Source organism: Limanda limanda, chromosome 2, assembly GCF_963576545.1.
Source record: "Limanda limanda chromosome 2, fLimLim1.1, whole genome shotgun sequence".
NCBI lineage: Eukaryota > Metazoa > Chordata > Actinopteri > Pleuronectiformes > Pleuronectidae > Limanda > Limanda limanda.
The window spans coordinates 18,250,878-18,269,935 of record NC_083637.1 but is presented as its reverse complement, the minus strand read 5'-3'; the positions used below and the strand labels follow the sequence as shown (position 1 = coordinate 18,269,935).

The 19,058-nt window shown below is 39.4% G+C and overlaps 2 protein-coding genes across 2 annotated transcripts in view; both read left to right on the top strand.

The window, feature by feature from the left end:
- Nucleotides 1-6,098: 6,098 nt before the first annotated feature.
- Nucleotides 6,099-9,040, top strand: LOC133027056 (uncharacterized). Its single transcript, XM_061094063.1, has 6 exons — nucleotides 6,099-6,160; nucleotides 6,531-6,786; nucleotides 6,919-7,062; nucleotides 7,414-7,548; nucleotides 7,816-7,920; nucleotides 8,695-9,040. Exons 2-6 carry the CDS (start codon nucleotides 6,531-6,533, stop codon nucleotides 8,916-8,918), a joined length of 864 nt encoding a protein of 287 aa, XP_060950046.1. The 5' UTR covers nucleotides 6,099-6,160; the 3' UTR covers nucleotides 8,919-9,040.
- A 6,363-nt stretch (nucleotides 9,041-15,403) lies between these two features.
- The window catches only part of LOC133018052 (trinucleotide repeat-containing gene 6C protein-like), a 44,561-nt gene continuing 40,906 nt past the window's right edge, over nucleotides 15,404-19,058 (top strand). The window contains exon 1 of the mRNA XM_061084338.1: nucleotides 15,404-16,163. The gene's annotated coding sequence lies outside the window, so the exon portion shown is untranslated. The remainder of the gene's footprint in view (nucleotides 16,164-19,058) is intronic.

The following is a 19,058-nucleotide window of genomic DNA, read 5'->3' as shown; positions in this document are numbered from 1 at the left end:
AAAGCCTGTGTTAAGTTGTGTGAACAAGAAAGAGCTTCACAGGTCAGAAGTATTGTAAATTGGTATACAATGACATTTCAAGTCATACATCTTGAAGGTTAGTGTTAGAGCTATATTCATGCTAGATTTCAAACCTCACAGTATTTTCTTTCTTGTTAAATTATCACTCTACATTTTGGAGTCACAAGGTCCCCACAAGACACCTTCTGACAGTGTGTAACCACAAAACACCTTCTGAGAGTGTGCAAGTAAAAACTGTTTTTGAAAAGTTAGATAAAACTGGTCCCCACAATGAACTTTAATGTTGTGTGTAAAATGTCCCCACAAAGCCTGTGTTAAGTTGTGTGAACGAGAAAGAGCTTCACTGGTCAGAAGTAATGTAAATTGGTATACAATGACATTTCAAGTCATACATCTTGAAGGTTAGTGTTAGAGCTATATTCATGCTAGATTTCAAACCTCACAGTATTTTCTTTCTTGATAAATTATCACTCTACATTTTGGAGTCACAAGGTCCCCACAAAACACCTTCTGACAGTGTGCAAGTACATACTGTTTTTGAAAAGTTAGATAAAACTGGTCCCCACAATGAACTATAATGTTGTGTGTAAAATGTCCCCACAAAGCCTGTTTTATTTAAATTGTGTGAACGAGATAGAGCTTGGCTGGACAGGAAGAAATAGTTGAAAATTAATTCAAGCTTCTCTTCTCTGGAGTTTGTTTTATGTTAATAACAGGGTGTTTCTCATTTTAGAGGTAAAATCTCAATGGTCAGTCTTTTTGAATGTCAATGTATTATATACATTGAATGAACCATTAGTCTCTTATGTTTAAATTTCTTGAAATAGTCATACAATTTGTTGTTACAGACGACCAGCATCACTGTTGACACCATGGAGGAGGATGACTCTGATCCTGTCCACTCAGAGAGTCTGATAGATGGTGCCTTTGCGCCAAAGACCACACCTGAAGAGGTAAGTTCACGTCCATCACTATTTTTTCATTATTTTGTCACTCTATGTTCAGAGTTCGTGTAGAAACTGTGTGTGAACAATTAGGTAAAACTGGTCCCCACAATGAACTATAATGTTGTGTGTAAAATGTCCCCACAAAGCCTGTGTTAAGTTGTGTGAACGAGAAAGAGCTTCACTGCTCAGAAGTAATGTAAATTGGTATACAATGACATTTCAAGTCATACATCTTGAAGGTTAGTGTTAGAGCTATATTCATGCTAGATTTCAAACCTCACAGTATTTTCTTTCTTGATAAATAATCACTCTACATTTTGGAGTCACGAGGTCCCCACAAGACACCTTCTGACAGTGTGTAACCACAAAACACCTTCTGAGAGTGTGCAAGTAAAAACTGTTTTTGAAAAGTTAGACAAAACTGGTCCCCACAATGAACTTTAATGTTGTGTGTAAAATGTCCCCACAAAGCCTGTGTTAAGTTGTGTGAACGAGAAAGAGCTTCACTGGTCAGAAGTATTGTAAATTGGTATACAATGACATTTCAAGTCATACATCTTGAAGGTTGGTGTTAGAGCTATATTCATGCTAGATTTCAAACCTCAAAGTATTTTCTTTCTTGTTAAATTATCACTCTACATTTTGGAGTCACGAGGTCCCCACAAGACACCTTCTGACAGTGTGCAAGTACAAACTGTGTGTGAAAAATTAGGTAAAACTGGTCCCCACAATGAACTATAATGTTGTGTGTAAAATGTCCCCACAAAGCCTGTGTTAAGTTGTGTGAACGAGAAAGAGCTTCACTGGTCAGAAGTATTGTAAATTGGTATACAATGACATTTCAAGTCATACATCTTGAAGGTTAGTGTTAGAGCTATATTCATGCTAGATTTCAAACCTCACAGTATTTTCTTTCTTGTTAAATTATCACTCTACATTTTGGAGTCACGAGGTCCCCACAAGACACCTTCTGACAGTGTGTAACCACAAAACACCTTCTGAGAGAGTGCAAGTAAAAACTGTTTTTGAAAAGTTAGACAAAACTGGTCCCCACAATGAACTTTAATGTTGTGTGTAAAATGTCCCCACAAAGCCTGTGTTAAGTTGTGTGAACAAGAAAGAGCTTCACTGGTCAGAAGTAATGTAAATTGGTATACAATGACATTTCAAGTCATACATCTTGAAGGTTGGTGTTAGAGCTATATTCATGCTAGATTTCAAACCTCACAGTATTTTCTTTCTTGTTAAATTATCACTCTACATTTTGGAGTCACGAGGTCCCCACAAGACACCTTCTGACAGTGTGTAACCACAAAACACCTTCTGAGAGTGTGCAAGTAAAAACTGTTTTTGAAAAGTTAGATAAAACTGGTCCCCACAATGAACTTTAATGTTGTGTGTAAAATGTCCCCACAAAGCCTGTGTTAAGTTGTGTGAACGAGAAAGAGCTTCACTGGTCAGAAGTAATGTAAATTGGTATACAATGACATTTCAAGTCATACATCTTGAAGGTTAGTGTTAGAGGTATATTCATGCTAGATTTCAAACCTCACAGTATTTTCTTTCTTAGTAAATTATCACTCTACATTTTGGAGTCACGAGGTCCCCACAAAACACCTTCTGACAGTGTGCAAGTACATACTGTTTTTGAAAAGTTAGATAAAACTGGTCCCCACAATGAACTATAATGTTGTGTGTAAAATGTCCCCACAAAGCCTGTGTTAAGTTGTGTGAACGAGAAAGAGCTTCACTGGTCAGAAGTATTGTAAATTGGTATACAATGACATTTCAAGTCATACATCTTGAAGGTTGGTGTTAGAGCTATATTCATGCTAGATTTCAAACCTCACAGTATTTTCTTTCTTGTTAAATTATCACTCTACATTTTGGAGTCACGAGGTCCCCACAAGACACCTTCTGACAGTGTGTAACCACAAAACACCTTCTGAGAGTGTGCAAGTAAAAACTGTTTTTGAAAAGTTAGATAAAACTGGACCCCACAATGAACTTTAATGTTGTGTGTAAAATGTCCCCACAAAGCCTGTGTTAAGTTGTGTGAACGAGAAAGAGCTTCACTGGTCAGAAGTAATGTAAATTGGTATACAATGACATTTCAAGTCATACATCTTGAAGGTTGGTGTTAGAGCTATATTCATGCTAGATTTCAAACCTCACAGTATTTTCTTTCTTGTTAAATTATCACTCTACATTTTGGAGTCACGAGGTCCCCACAAGACACCTTCTGACAGTGTGTAACCACAAAACACCTTCTGAGAGTGTGCAAGTAAAAACTGTTTTTGAAAAGTTAGATAAAACTGGTCCCCACAATGAACTTTAATGTTGTGTGTAAAATGTCCCCACAAAGCCTGTGTTAAGTTGTGTGAACGAGAAAGAGCTTCACTGGTCAGAAGTAATGTAAATTGGTATACAATGACATTTCAAGTCATACATCTTGAAGGTTAGTGTTAGAGGTATATTCATGCTAGATTTCAAACCTCACAGTATTTTCTTTCTTAGTAAATTATCACTCTACATTTTGGAGTCACGAGGTCCCCACAAAACACCTTCTGACAGTGTGCAAGTACATACTGTTTTTGAAAAGTTAGATAAAACTGGTCCCCACAATGAACTATAATGTTGTGTGTAAAATGTCCCCACAAAGCCTGTGTTAAGTTGTGTGAACGAGAAAGAGCTTCACTGCTCAGAAGTAATGTAATTTGGTATACAATGACATTTCAAGTCATACATCTTGAAGGTTAGTGTTAGAGCTATATTCATGCTAGATTTCAAACCTCACAGTATTTTCTTTCTTGATAAATTATCACTCTACATTTTGGAGTCACGAGGTCCCCACAAGACACCTTCTGACAGTGTGTAACCACAAAACACCTTCTGAGAGTGTGCAAGTAAAAACTGTTTTTGAAAAGTTAGACAAAACTGGTCCCCACAATGAACTTTAATGTTGTGTGTAAAATGTCCCCACAAAGCCTGTGTTAAGTTGTGTGAACGAGAAAGAGCTTCACTGGTCAGAAGTAATGTAAATTGGTATACAATGACATTTCAAGTCATACATCTTGAAGGTTCGTGTTAGAGCTATATTCATGCCTGATTTCAAACCTCACAGTATTTTCTTTCTTGTTAAATTATCACTCTACATTTTGGAGTCACGAGGTCCCCACAACACACCTTCTGACAGTGTGCAACCACAAAACACTTTCTGAGAGTGTGCAAGTAAAAACTGTTTTTCAAAAGTTAGATAAAACTGGTCCCCACAATGAACTATAATGTTGTGTGTAAAATGTCCCCACAAAGCCTGTTTTATTTAAATTGTGTGAACGAGATAGAGCTTGGCTGGGCAGGAAGAAATAGTTGAAAATTAATTCAAGCTTCTTTTCTCTGGAGTTTGTTTTATGTTAATAACAGGGTGTTTCTCATTTTAGAGGTAAAATCTCAATGGTCAGTCTTTTTGAATGTCAATGTATTATATACATTGAATGAACCATTAGTCTCTTATGTTTAAATTTCTTGAAATAGTCATACAATTTGTTGTTACAGACGACCAGCATCACTGTTGACACCATGGAGGAGGATGACTCTGATCCTGTCCACTCAGAGAGTCTGATAGATGGTGCCTTTGCGCCAAAGACCACACCTGAAGAGGTAAGTTCATGTCCATCACTATTTTTTCATTATTTTGTTACTCTATGTTCAGAGTTCGTGTAGAAACTGTGTGTGAACAATTAGGTAAAACTGGTCCCCACAATGAACTATAATGTTGTGTGTAAAATGTCCCCACAAAGCCTGTGTTAAGTTGTGTGAACGAGAAAGAGCTTCACTGGTCAGAAGTATTGTAAATTGGTATACAATGACATTTCAAGTCATACATATTGGAGGTTAGTGTTAGAGCTATATTCATGCTAGATTTCAAACCTCAAAGTATTTTCTTTCTTGTTAAATTATCACTCTACATTTTGGAGTCACGAGGTCCCCACAAGACACCTTCTGACAGTGTGCAACCACAAAACACCTTCTGAGAGTGTGCAAGTACAAACTGTTTTTGAAAAGTAAGATAAAACTGGTCCCCACAAGGAACTTTAGTGTTGTGTGTAAAATGTCCCCACAAAGCCTGTGTTAAGTTGTGTGAACGAGAAAGAGCTTCACTGGTCAGAAGTATTGTAAATTGGTATACAATGACATTTCAAGTCATACATCTTGAAGGTTAGTGTTAGAGCTATATTCATGCTAGATTTCAAACCTCACAGTATTTTCTTTCTTGATAAATTATCACTCTACATTTTGGAGTCACGAGGTCCCCACAAAACACCTTCTGACAGTGTGCAAGTACAAACTGTTTTTGAAAAGTAAGATTAAACTGGTCCCCACAATGAACTATAATGTTGTGTGTAAAATGTCCCCACAAAGCCTGTGTTAAGTTGTGTGAACGAGAAAGAGCTTCACTGGTCAGAAGTAATGTAAATTGGTATACAATGACATTTCAAGTCATACATCTTGAAGGTTAGTGTTAGAGCTATATTCATGCTAGATTTCAAACCTCACAGTATTTTCTTTCTTGATAAATTATCACTCTACATTTTGGAGTCACGAGGTCCCCACAAGACACCTTCTGACAGTGTGCAAGTTGTAACTGTTGAAAAGTTAGATAAAACTGGTCCCCACAATGAACTATAATGTTGTGTGTAAAATGTCCCCACAAAGCCTGTGTTAAGTTGTGTGAACGAGAAAGAGCTTCACTGGTCAGAAGTAATGTAAATTGGTATACAATCACATTTCAAGTCATACATCTTGAAGGTTAGTGTTAGAGGTATATTCATGGTAGATTTCAAACTTCACAGTTGTTTCTTTCTTGATAAATTATCACTCTACAGTTTGGAGTCACGAGGTCCCCACAAAACACCTTCTGACAGTGTGCAAGTTGTAACTTTTGAAAAGTTAGATAAAACTGGTCCCCACAATGAACTATAATGTTGTGTGTAAAATGTATGAAATGTATTTTTTGTAGATTGTGAATTCAGACTTAGTTTAGCAGAGCAGACACAACTTTGGTCTCAAATATTCTTATATGTACTTTACTATATTATTTATTGTGCATGTGCCTTTATTTACAGATTACAGAGTTCGAAAATGAAACTGAGACTTTTGTACCAAAACTAAGACGGACTAAAAGTATTCTGGTAAGTACTTACTGTGAGTTGACATCATTCACAAATAACTTCCAATAATTCAGTGGATTATAATTTAACAATATATATAATGTAGTCTGTAAAAAATAATCACTTTAAGTTGAACATCAATTTTTTCAAGTTGATGCAAGTTGATATAATCTTATTTTTTTCAGAACAGTCAAAATACCCTGTTTATTATTAATATAAACTGCTAAAATAAACAAATTATGAAACAAAACTTGCAAAACAGCCAAATGAGATGATGGTTTAATTGATACATCAACACTGATTTTAATTTGGTTCTGTTAGGTTACTGACTAATTTCTAATCTAACCATTACAGCTCTACATATTTATAATGTTTTCATTAATTTTTTTAGATGAAAGACACAGATCTGGAAGATTCTGAGCTATTTGATTCGTCATCAGATAGTGCAGATGACTACGTACCAGGTACCAAAAGTGACAGTGATCCGGATAGCTCAATAGGCCCCCCTGTCTGCGATTCTACAACACCAGACAACATGATTTTGGACAGTCACAACATTACACCTGAAGCCCCCAGAGCAGTAGAAGAACCCTGTTCAAGTCAGACCATAAACGACAGCGTCGTTGTCAGTTCATTTAAAAAAAAAGGTGGGAAGGGTGTGTATGACAAAAAACATTATTGCTTGTATTGCAGTAAGCCTATTTCAAAAATTGCAAGGCATCTAGAGCGTGCACATGAAGATAAATCAGATGTGGCTAAAGCTCTAAGCTTTCCAAAAGGTTCCAAAGAGAAAAAAAGACACCTGGATTATATTGGCAACAGAGGAAACTTTGCTCACAATGCAGCAGTTATGGAGTACGGAAAGGGAAAACTCGTGCCACGACCGCCTAAAGGGTTGGATGAAATTGGAATAGATCCAAATGGTATGTTATTTTATTTCACTTTTTTGTTTGTTTTTGTTTATCATTTATTCATTTCGCATGGTTACACTGATGTTTGTGTGATATAATTGAAGACCACTAAGTGCTTTACAGTACAGCTTTGTCATTCACCCATTGACACGCACATTTATCTCGAAATCAATCGAAAATAAAAATTAACAAACATTATTTATTCATCTTTTTAATAATATGTAGTTTAAATACAAGTGTATTCAACACTTGAATGGTTGAATACACTTTTATTAATTAAACTGAATTTTCAATTTTGTATTATCATTATTCTGTAGTACATATATGTCTTTAAAGTGAAATTCTTTTTTTGTTTTTTCATAGAACCACATACAGAGGAGACATTTCCTCATACCGAAAGGGATGAAATGCTGCCACAACCACCCAAGAGACAAAATCCACACTCATCAAGTGATGAGGTACCTTCAGAATCCTGCAGAATGAGGCCTTCCTCAATAGGTGAACTCATGACACTTCTCTTTTATCTTTTGTATGTCAGTATTGATTATGTATGCTTCTTTCTTTATATGAATTGTTAGTGTTTTAATTATAGAAATGTCCAAATGTTTTAAAATGTGTCATAGCAGCCATATGGGAACAGAAAAAGAAACAGCACACCTTCAAATCCCCGACCATGTTAAAGCTGTTAATTAATATTTTTGTCATTTAAAAATTGTCCCTGGAAAATGTTGTTAAAGTTTTACTTCTTTTTTTTTTCTTTTATAGCACCACCAGCAGAGGAGTCACTTCCTCCCACTGAGAGGAATGAAATGCAGCCACAACCACCCAATAAACCAAAACCAGTCAGTACGATGAGGCCTTCCTCAAAAGGTAAACGTTTGACATGTAGTACCTCTTGTCTTTTTAATGTCAGTATTTATTATGTTTGCTTCTTTCATGGATATTAGAAATATATAGAAATTGCCAAATTTGTTAGATAGCAGTCATAAAAAAAAGACCAGATCAGAGTCTGTTTTCGGTGTTGCCCATTTAAGATGTTGCCACCAATACTTTGCCGCATAACTGTTGCTGCACCCATTTAATTTAGTTTTATCTGTATATTCAGGCCTGCAATAGTCTGATAAAGGGTTTTTAGGCTGATTCTATAGTCTATTAGGTGCTTAAAGTAGGACTCATAACAGTAACAGTTTTAATAGTATAAACATACAAACAACAACTAGCCCCTATACCAACCACCTGTCCTGGGTACTCACAAATCCATATTTAGTTAGATTAATGAGTGAATGGGTACATTGTGTTTATTTATCCAACAGATCCAACATTTTATAAATACATTATTGTCTTCATGACAATTTTGAGAAATTGATGTCAGTAAATGTGAGTCCATGTCAGTGACCAGAATTAAGAGTTTATTTTTTAATATAACACAGCATGTACAGCTTATAAGAAAATGGAATCAAAATCCTCTTTCCCACTGACCATTTCAGGCAGAATGCACAAATCAGTGTTTTCTTGGCAATGTAATTGTATAAATTAGTTTTCTTATACTGTAGAAGCTAGTTTATACTGTACAGAACTTGTAACTTTGGATTATAACTCTTACACACTTTGTCATTACAAATTTGTTTTTCTGACCACTTAAAGGTACAACTGCCCAAAAGAAGAAAACACCCTGGAAGCAGACAGAGGTGGAGGCAGTGGAAAGCCACATGAATCGATTCATCACATCTTGTATTGTTCCAGCAAAGTTTGACTGTGAGAAGTGTATAAGAGCTGAACCAGAAGCTCTTAATGACCGGAGCTGGCAGAATGTGAAATTCTACATATATAACCGCATTACAGCCAACAAGAGGAAATTTAGTAAATAATAGGAAGATTACCACCTATCTGGTATGGCAGATACTAACTTGGTCTACTGAAAATGTATATTTACTATGACTAAGGCATTTAAAAAAAATGTATTTCATTGTTCTGTTCTGAAGTGCCAATAATAGCCAACATTTTTGTTATTTTAAATTCTAAAATATATATATATATATATATTTTTTTACTAAAAGAGTTATGTTAAAAGGAAGGATCAGTAAAACTTGAGATTTTATTTGTTTACAAAAAATCCTGTCTTTCCCTAAAACTCAGATAACTTGAATTTTGTCTTTCATTCGACCAAATATTTTGAAAGTGATTGAATAGCAGTAAGCTGTTGCTCTGCAGTTGGCTGTAATTAAAAATATCTTACAAATTTGACTGAATAAGATTTATTCTTTGTACGGATGTAGATAGATGTCACTGTTTGATATGTTAATATTCACTTCAACCGCATAACACTAATAGTCCTATCAAATTCTGCTTCATTGTAAGGCAGAGTTCATTAACAGCAAGATGTTCTGTGCAAAGTGATGCTTTGCATCCCTATCACCATTTAAAGGCCTCATGTTATATCGCTACATTATCTATCAACAACTGAGCCAAGATTGATTTTTCTTCTTTGGTTTAGACTAAACAAACTGCTCTAACAAATGTAATAATGGAAGGACTTACAGTATCAGTAGTAATATATATATATATGTAATAATGCGTTATTGAAGCAAGGTCCCCATCAGTCTTATGACAAGTTGTGTGAGTCATGCAAATGATATGTAAATAAGGTCCCCATCAGCCATACCTACCCGTTTTTTCTTCGGTCCCCATTTTGCACAGTCAAAATACTACTTCATAAATTTAGATATTTTAAGTTGTGTATGTACTAACAGAATTTTTTTTAGTGCCCCTGATTTTTTTCATACCTCAAATACCTCTAGAAAGGGTGGTCCCCACAGATGATGACAACAAGTTCGAGGCCCGCAGACCATGGAAACCAGTATGTGTGTGTGTGTGTGTGTGTGTGTGTGTGTGTGTGTGTGTGTGTGTGTGTGTTTTGGGGGTTGGGAATGGCTATGGGAGGCTGGGTTAATCTGTGACCGCTTCTCTGCAGTGATGATAGTATTGATCTGGTGAAGATCATGTGAAGGTCAGGATATGTTGTCTTCTGTGTTTGTGCCGCCATGATCTTAATACACTGTCTCACTCCGTCCATGCACTGCTGGTATACTACTTCACATTTAATAGAAATGTCAGAGTAGAAGGTCCATACAGAGCAAAGACGGAAAAATAAACAACTCACTTTAAGGTGTTGGCGTCAGCGTTTTGAGCGACAGGAGACTGGAACTATTCATACAAGGCATTTGTATAATCAGTTTTGAATGAGGCCAATAAGTGGATCCTGTGATGTTAGCATATTTTGATTGACACGTCCACAACCTTCCCTCAGTGTGGGTCATTATCATCAGTTCAGAATGGTGAAACAGAAACTAGGCTTGTTAGCCCTTAATTATTCATTTGAATCCATAAAGGCAATCAATTAAGCTTAAGTGTGCAATAAATCTGATTAACCAGTCAGTTCCCAAAACACCATAAAATCCACGCAGGTCTTATACCCTGGTAATGAGTTTGCAAGAAGGGAGGGGGAGGGGGCTAACAAGTGAGGGTGCTCAGCCACAAACACACACACGCACGCACACACACAAATCACTGTGTACAAACCACTATTGTGGTTGATGTGTTTTTTTTCAGGTGATAATTTGATGTATTAGCTTTTGGGGATGAAAGATAAGCAGGGCTTAATGTATGCTAATATTAAGGTCTGCCGCTTGTAACAGAATAAAGCAAGGTCATCAGGAAAAGGCGCACTTGTAATTAATAGATTAATTCATTAGAAAAACAATGACTCCATTCAGAAACACCCATTAACAAGATAAGACATTTGAAATGAAAATAGAAACGTTAATGTGTTGACAGTGCGGGTTGCTACATTGAAGCCGGAGATACTGCCAATGCAGCGTGCGCACATTGGATTGGGCAAATCTGCCGGCCTCTTTTCCGCCACTGCTGTATCATTTCCCATTATTCACTGACACAGTTGCTTGCTGCCGCTCTCTCTCTCTCTATCTCTCCCTCTCTCCCTCCCTCCCTCCCTCCCAGCCTCCTCAATCCATCTCTGCCTCCCTCCCTCTCTCGCTGGCCTTTACCTGCTCGCTTGTCTCGGGGGAAATTACCAGAGCTCAGAAACACTGTCCTACTGCACTGCAACGCTCGGCTCTGCTCTGCCTCCCTCCACCCCGACAGCACACACATATGGACATGCACAAATACACACATATACTGTGGACATGCACTCTCACACACAAGCATGCAAACGCACTCTTGCACACAATAACACTACCACACACACACAGAGGCTGTATGACCCCTTCCTCATTCATTGTATTGCTCCTTTCCCAGCCGCTTCATACACAGTTTCCTCTGGCTATTGTGCTTCCCCCATAATATATTATATAGCATACAGACACACAGCAGTATGTGGAGGATCAAATGCATTTTGTTGCCATGGTCTGCACTGCATATTTGTATGTACCACAGTAACTGCACGTTTGTATGTATGTTTGCATGTGTGCTTTAGTACGGGAGTGTGTGTATGTACTGTACATGTTTACCTATGTGTCGGGCATCTTCCGCTGAGGGTAATTCATTATTAACTGTTAATTAAAGTGAATGTAAAGTTAATGATAGCCCTCCTATGGACTATCATGCCCTCCGTTCCTTCAGCTATACACGCAGTCTGACTTATCATTCATTGCGATGCTGCAGACCATGGAGATGAGCAATGAGTGACTTAGAGGAGCTGTACCACTCTGTTATTCAGTGGATAGGCACTTCAATCACATTGGTAATCAGAGTGAGGAAAAACTCGGCATGAATGTTTCAGCTCAACTGAGCAGCTACCACTTGCAAATTTTGCCCCAGAGCAGCAGGACTGGGGTCGCTCGCTGCCCAACACTTTTCTTTTATCTGCAGTTAGGAGATGGTGTCATTTGGCTCCTTCCGCTGTCAGAATTATCTTCATGACGGTCCTTTTTCATATGTCAAGTCATGCCTTTGGAAATGTCACTTTGAGCAAAGCAGCAGCTCACTGTCTGCATTTTTATTACTCAGATGCATAAGGTCCAGACTGGTGAGGAGGATTGCGTATTCACAATCAATACCATAATACTGACACCCCCCAAACTCATCAGTCCTGCATCACACGGCAAAGCTGTGAATGTCTTCTTTTAGAATGCAGTGTCTAGAGAATGACGATTTAAGACCAAGATCTCTGCTGCCATGAAATATTTGGCAAACCCTCAGATCATGTTTGTGTTGTTAATTCCACAGACTTAAATGTTAAGATGGTACAGTTGGAGAGGGTTTTGTATTTAAGAGAAAAAATATGTTTGAATGAAAAATGTGTTTGATGATTCTATGAATTTTGCTGGTCTGTCATAAACTATAAAAACTACTTTGACTTTCAAAGCAAGAAATATAGTCTGTAGGGATTCTCGTCATACATTTTGTCTGGTGATATCTATGCCTTTTATGAATGTTTGTGATTCTTAATGTTTCTGGATGGAGAAACTGTCCCTCATGGGAAATGAGTTTAAATGATAAAATGTAGCCACAGAGCACTAGCATTAAATATGCATGTAGAGACGAAACACATTAGTGTGTGTGTGTGTGTGTGTGCGTGTGTGCACGCTTTGTAAAATAATCTGTGGTTTGGTGTATGCACATGTACTCCTGTGTGAATTTGTGCATATATGTGAGAGTGTGACAGACTCCAGTGGCAGGCTTGAAATTAAAACCTTATGCGGAACGCATCTCATGATTGGACTGGAATTAAAACAAAAGGCAGAAGAGCATGCTGGAAAAAAAATAAAGAGAGGAGAGGGGAAGAAGAGAATGGCGAGAGAAGCAGGAGGAGGAGAAGTGTATTGTCTGAGAGGGGAAGGAATGAGCGATTGCCTCTGCTGCAGTCCTACGGCTTGTGTCTGGGTTGGTTCTTATCAGAATGTCAGGCAGACCTTTCCCATTGGCTCGCTTCTGTTAGCAGTCTGCTTAAATGCGAAAGCAATTAGGGAAATTGGCAGAGTCAAAGAAACAGAGACACCTAAAAGAAAAGCTGTGATGAGTTGGAGAGCGGATATGAACAAGGAAGACACACAGACACTCGCCCTAAGTAGTATGAACCATTGATGGCTAACATCATGTCAAACTGATATTGTTATTTCTAAATTTCAATTTGTGATGCATAGATTTCCATCTCTGATAATTCATGCAAGTGTAAATGAAGGAGATTTAAACTACAGTACAAGTGACGCACTTAAATCTGCATGATGTAATAAGTCAGTGAATTGATGCTTCATGTGAGCACATTACTCTGAGAAAAAAGATTTGCTAGTAACAAGTAATTTAGATTGTGGTATGAATGATCAGCAAATTCCTGCATAGAGTTAAATAGTATGTGATCCACAGTGAACTACATTTCCCTTAAGGATTTTCTGAAGCCAATCCCCTCTGCTCTCACCTCTCTTAACCCCAAGTATGGAACATCTGCTTTCTCCATTCAGATGGAGCTTGCCGTTTTAATAGCTCTGGGCATCATGCCTTGAAAAGGAGGAAAAAAAACGTTTGGCCTGGGCCCCTGTCTTTCTCATTAGCAGTCTCTCCCGGTAACCTATAGAAGCCCAGAGATTTCCTGAAAGAGTTCTCACTGGTCAGTCTTCCCCTTTGTGGACCGCAGCCTTGACCTGTTCCCACCGCACAGTGTGAGTGTGTATGTGTTTGTCTGTGCATGGAGCGGTCATTTCCATGAGAAAGGGAGTGTAGAGAATGGACAGGGGCCGCATATTTTTTCTATGAAGCGGCTGCAGACGCGGTTCAGGGCACAGGGGCGACCTCATCCATCATGTTGTGAAAAGCCTGGAATTATCGCCCCATGTTTCTGGATATCATGTGAGAGAGAGATTCTTGACAAAGGTCATCTTGGGTAAAGAAACTTGGGGTGAGCCCTTTAAGAGGCATTTGAGAGTGCTAAATAAAGTTCATGATGCAAGTTCCAAATTGCAGACTTTTATGAGTCTTCTCTATTTTTGTACTCTTTTGCACTATTTTCATCATGAGTCACATGAAGTATGGTATTATATTTCTAACAATATATTATGTATGTATGTATCATTAAGAGCTGCGAATGAAAGTAAACTAAGTACATTTATTTTAGTACAATTTGGAGTACTTGTAATTTACTTGATATATACATTGCATTTTTCATTCATTTTATTTTAATTTCTTTAAAATATCATTTAACTTTTTGGGCCACTAGGAGGCAGTAGCCATAAAATGTATCATTGATTACAAGGCCAAAACACTTGATGATGCTAAGGTGCAGTCGATAACACCTACTAACGTCAATTAAGCTGTGCAGAAGACATTCACACGTACAAGTGATGTTCACCATCTTGTCCTATATTCTGAAGTATTGTTACCTACAAAAATAACCATCTTTAGTTTAACTCAAGTTATTGCTAGCATGCAACACACTGTCATGGCGCACTACAAATGACAAGTACTCAGCGTATTGACTTAACTTGAAGGGTTGTTTGATGGCCCACCAATGGGACGGGCCACCAGAAATTGTTCTGTTTGCCCGATGCCGTATCCAGCGACACATAAGAGTCCATTTCCTCAATTCTTGCTATAACAGTGGACACCCCAACTTTACGGTAAAATGCTGCCCTCTATTTGTTTGGAGTATGAATCCAACAGTGTGATAATTCTCACAGATTTTTCCGATACAAATTGTTTCCTCTACCCTAGAATGACCCCTTTATATTTAAATAATTTATATTTACATCGAGAGCGGGTCCTCTCTACGGAGGCCGCCATGGTTTTGTTTTTTTACAGTAGTCCGACTAAACACCTTCTGAGTTTTCAGGTTCTCTCTCATGTTTCGAAGAGGAGGGTATTCAGCTGCAACATGAAACTTCACCAATAGATGTCACTAAATTCTACACACTGAATCTTTTATAGAAAATAAATAGTGACAACGTTGTACTTGGTGTTAACAATACAAAAGAATGCCCGTGTCATCTTTGTTGCTTTTAACAAGATGAGAATCCAAATTTTACACGAGATGATACATGCATCCAGTCTTGACAACCTCACCCTCCTCAGATCAGGAGCAGAGCCACATTCGTGTCCTTTTGAAGCTCACTGTCCTGGCTGCGTGCTTCAGCTGTGACCTCGGACACATGAGCTGCTCCAGCCTCCGGTGTCTGCAGGGAGAGGGGGCGGACCGGGGGCGGGGCCGGAGCGCCGCGGGCGGAGCCAGCGTCCGTGCGGCCGTGGTTGGTCGGGAGTGACGTATCCGGAGCCACTTCCGGGTCCGCCCGCTGCCTGGGAGGAGGAGATGAGACTGCGGTGTTGTTAGTTTGAACAAAATGGCTGCGACGCCACTGTCGAAGAGAGCTCAGTGAATCCGCCCTACCGGGACCGTCCGCTCCGCTGCCCGGAGCCTCGCAGAATGTATTCCCCCGGAGTCGCTTCTCACTTCGCACCCGCGGGAGCCAGCGCGTCGCCACTCGTCCGGCTGGCGACATAAACAAAACAAAACAAAAACATTTCTTTTTTGCACTTTAAAACAAGTCAGCTGACGGCGGCTCGCTCCAATACGAGAGAAATCAGCGGCGTTCTTTTTTTTTATTATTATCATTAATACCGAGAACCGCCTGAATTCTCCGGTTTGCAAAAAAAACCCTCGCTACGGTGGACGAGTCTCAGCGTCCACCAGCTAAACGTGAGCTTCAATTCGCTGCTTTTACGTCATTTTTATCCGTGTTGGTTTATTTTTGTGTTTGTGTTATTAGTGGTGCGCCGTGTCCCCCCCACCTCCTCCCCGCCCCCTTTATATCGTGACGTTTTACAGATTCCTTGCGAGTGTCGTTTCCCTGCGTATTTTTTATTTTCCCTGCTCAGAGCACATGCATTGAGCACCACCGCTGTTTACCTCGGTCTCTGGTCACCAGGCGGCTTATACCGGCAAAGTCCTGACTTAAAAAAATACACGAATCGCGACTGAATCTCCGATGCTCCATCTTTTTTACGGGTAACTTCAGAGAAGACATCGGAGGATGCTTTCCTGCGTCTGTTTTTCTGCCATGCACCGACTCCTCTCCGAAAGCTGCCAGAGCTGTGGTTAACGCGAGGTAAGTTTCCCCCCCCCCCCCTCATCCTGTGGTAAATAATACATGTGTGAGTGTGATTGCTGATCAGTCTTATTGGAGATCATAATCGAGACACATTTCATAATCCACATTCAACTGATAGATTCTATAGCTTCACTGTTTTCTGCCCCTGTGATGCATCTCGATTTAGCTCTACAGCATTCAAGTTCAAGTGCCATATGATTAACACACTTACTAACGCTGATTTAAGCCTATTTGTGTTGCCATGATGTTGTGATTTCTTCACATTACTCACGTCCCCAGAAATAAATCATGCTTCTGGCTGTATCCGCCTTCTCACTGTGCAACCAAACCCCCTTTCAGTGTTTTATGTGATGTTGGATTAATGAGTAAACCCTCACATGAACCGACTGATGAGAGGTATTTTCCCTTTCCCCGTGTTTACGTGAGGGTGCTTGATGTGAACATGTTGTGAACTTAACTAGTGTTATATCATCGCTCTTTCACGATTGGCTGAGTGGACTGGAACACACTCTGTACATGTGAGCGTGTAATGTGATGATTTCTTGAACTGGCTGCAAACACTGGCTTTCTATTTTCAAAGTCTGTGCAGTTTTTAGAAGGTGAGGATGTGCAAATTTATTTTAAGAGATTAGTTTTTTTGATTGCATGGTGGCTGACCGAGTGGAGCTGTATGTTGACGGCAGGACTTTTGTTAAATATTTTAGTTTTGTGTCTGCATAATGTAGCTGCTGCTTTCTTCAGTGCAACACGGGCACCGTCTTTAGATTTTATCCCGATTGTCACTCCTGTCTTTCCTCTTTGGTTTCTTTCCGTAGCGGTATCACATCATGTATCTTGCTCACCATCGTACATTTCACTACACTAAGTCCAATTACATTATTAAACATAGCTGTCCTGTCTCTCTTCCTCCCCCCCCGCTCAGTGCGAAAGCCAGGGATTCTGATTTAACTGTCGCTTTCCATTGCATCCCCCTTCCTGCATCCTGTCCCCAGGCACTGGAGTATAGCTTTTAATATCTCCTACGCATGTCTTAATTGAAGTACATAATTTCCTGTTCAATTTCAAACCCCTTTTTCCTTTCCCCCCCCGCTCTGACATCTCTGTCATCGCTGTCTTATCTCCATCGTCACACACCAGTGAGGTGATGAAATGAAAAATGTGCACGAGCAGCAGTGGTACGCACAGATTCATTTATTTGTGTGTGTCGTTGTACAAATTTGCATCCGTGTCTTGGAATGTAAGTGCGTGGCTGCAAATATTAGTATCTGAATCGGCCAGTGATGAACACACGCGTGTAGGGCTGTGCGAGTGTGTAACCATATATGTCAAGCCCACAGCTCTTGCAGTTGGTTAATGTCCTGCAGTTGTCAATCAGGTTGTGAGCTGCATGCCCTAGACACCCAGCTGACTCACAGACACACACTGCCCTGTTCCTATCCAGGATCAAGGGTGCTCCCTTCTACAGACACGCTCATCTTTCCAAAGGCTGGCAAGCACGCAATCAGTGATTGGCTGTTAAAAGATGTTGCCGTGTTGGTCCTCTGGTGTGTATGTAAAACTCTGGAAGAAAACATCTTAAAGCTTGTTAAGAGAAAGAGGGAGTCTGCTAGTTTACTGAATTAGTTTAGGTTAACCTTTCCAGACACAACTGCTTCAGTACCACTGCTACAGCAGGTGGCTGTCATCTGTGGGGCACTGGTATATTTGGGGTGTATGTGGTCCCTAGGTCAACAGCAAAGGTTACCCCTGATACAAGATGTGTTATATTGCACTAAAGATTCAATCCATGCTTTTCCTTTTGAACCATTCGGAAATATTTAGGCTACAAAGCTCAACTTGGTTATTTTTGATGGCCCTGGTAGTCTATGGAGAACATGGACAGTCCATCAATCTATTACTATTATAATAATTCTATTTTACTTTTATACTATTTTCTATTTTTTTTATTTTTTTTTGGTTGTAATTATAGAGCATTGCAAGAAGAGAGCCTGTGACTCAAGCTTTTCATTGCTAGTGACTGCTTAATGTTATTGTTGTGCATTTGATAATAAAAATCTTGAATCTATGCCTGCATCTGGACACAGAAAATATGGAACTCCATTTTGAGGCACGTAATTGGTTATTTCCCTTTGCAAAAGGACCAAATATGAGAAAATCCATTCTCTCACAGGGGCCTGGCCTCAGTGAATTATATTACTACTTTTGTCATTTTGGCACTGTGCTTGCAGGAAACCCTCAACCCATGTTGGCTGGGGATCCAAACAGGCTCTAGGCTGTTGGCATCCAGGCACTGTTTTGATAAGAGTGTAATGTAACAAAGCCATGAGGACAAACCCTGGCAGTAACTCTATCTGAAGCCCCTTATCACTGAAGGGGCAGGATCATTTGTTTAAAAGGAAACCCAAGGCTTGCTTCCCCTTGTCTGACCCTTTAAAGACAGAGCTTGGAACACTAGCCCAGTCGTCAGGGTGCTATCATTAGCCTGGTTTCCAAATGTAACTGTAATGAGCCTGCTTGTCCTATGCCAACTGTTACCCCTATATACACTTTGGGTTCTTCTGTTTCCTAATTGTTGTGTCTGTACAGTGGTTTGCAGTTTCAAATAAACAAGTTTTCAGACATTTTTAGTTGACCCGGGTAAATCCCACTTAGTCGCTCTTGGGAAAAGTGTCTTCTGTTTTCTATCCCTTCTCCCCTGTCTTTGACCTTAACCCAGGCCTGACGGTGGTAGTTACTGAGCCTGTGATTATGAGGCTTTTCAAACAACTGGCACAGCCCTGATAGATAACGCACTTAACACCACCACAGGGTGCTGCTCCAGTAAGGGGAGGGAGCTCTGGCGGTGACAGTAGAATCAGCTTGAATCCATGGGATGCTGCTAAAAGCCATTAC

Coding starts and splice junctions, on each gene's coding strand:
- LOC133027056 (XM_061094063.1), top strand. CDS start 6,531: ATGAAAGACACAGATCTGGAAGATTCTGAGCTATTTGATTCGTCATCA. Junction 7,549..7,815: donor AATGAGGCCTTCCTCAATAG/GTGAACTCATGA, acceptor TTTCTTTTATAG/CACCACCAGCAGAGGAGTCA. Junction 7,921..8,694: donor GATGAGGCCTTCCTCAAAAG/GTAAACGTTTGA, acceptor GACCACTTAAAG/GTACAACTGCCCAAAAGAAG.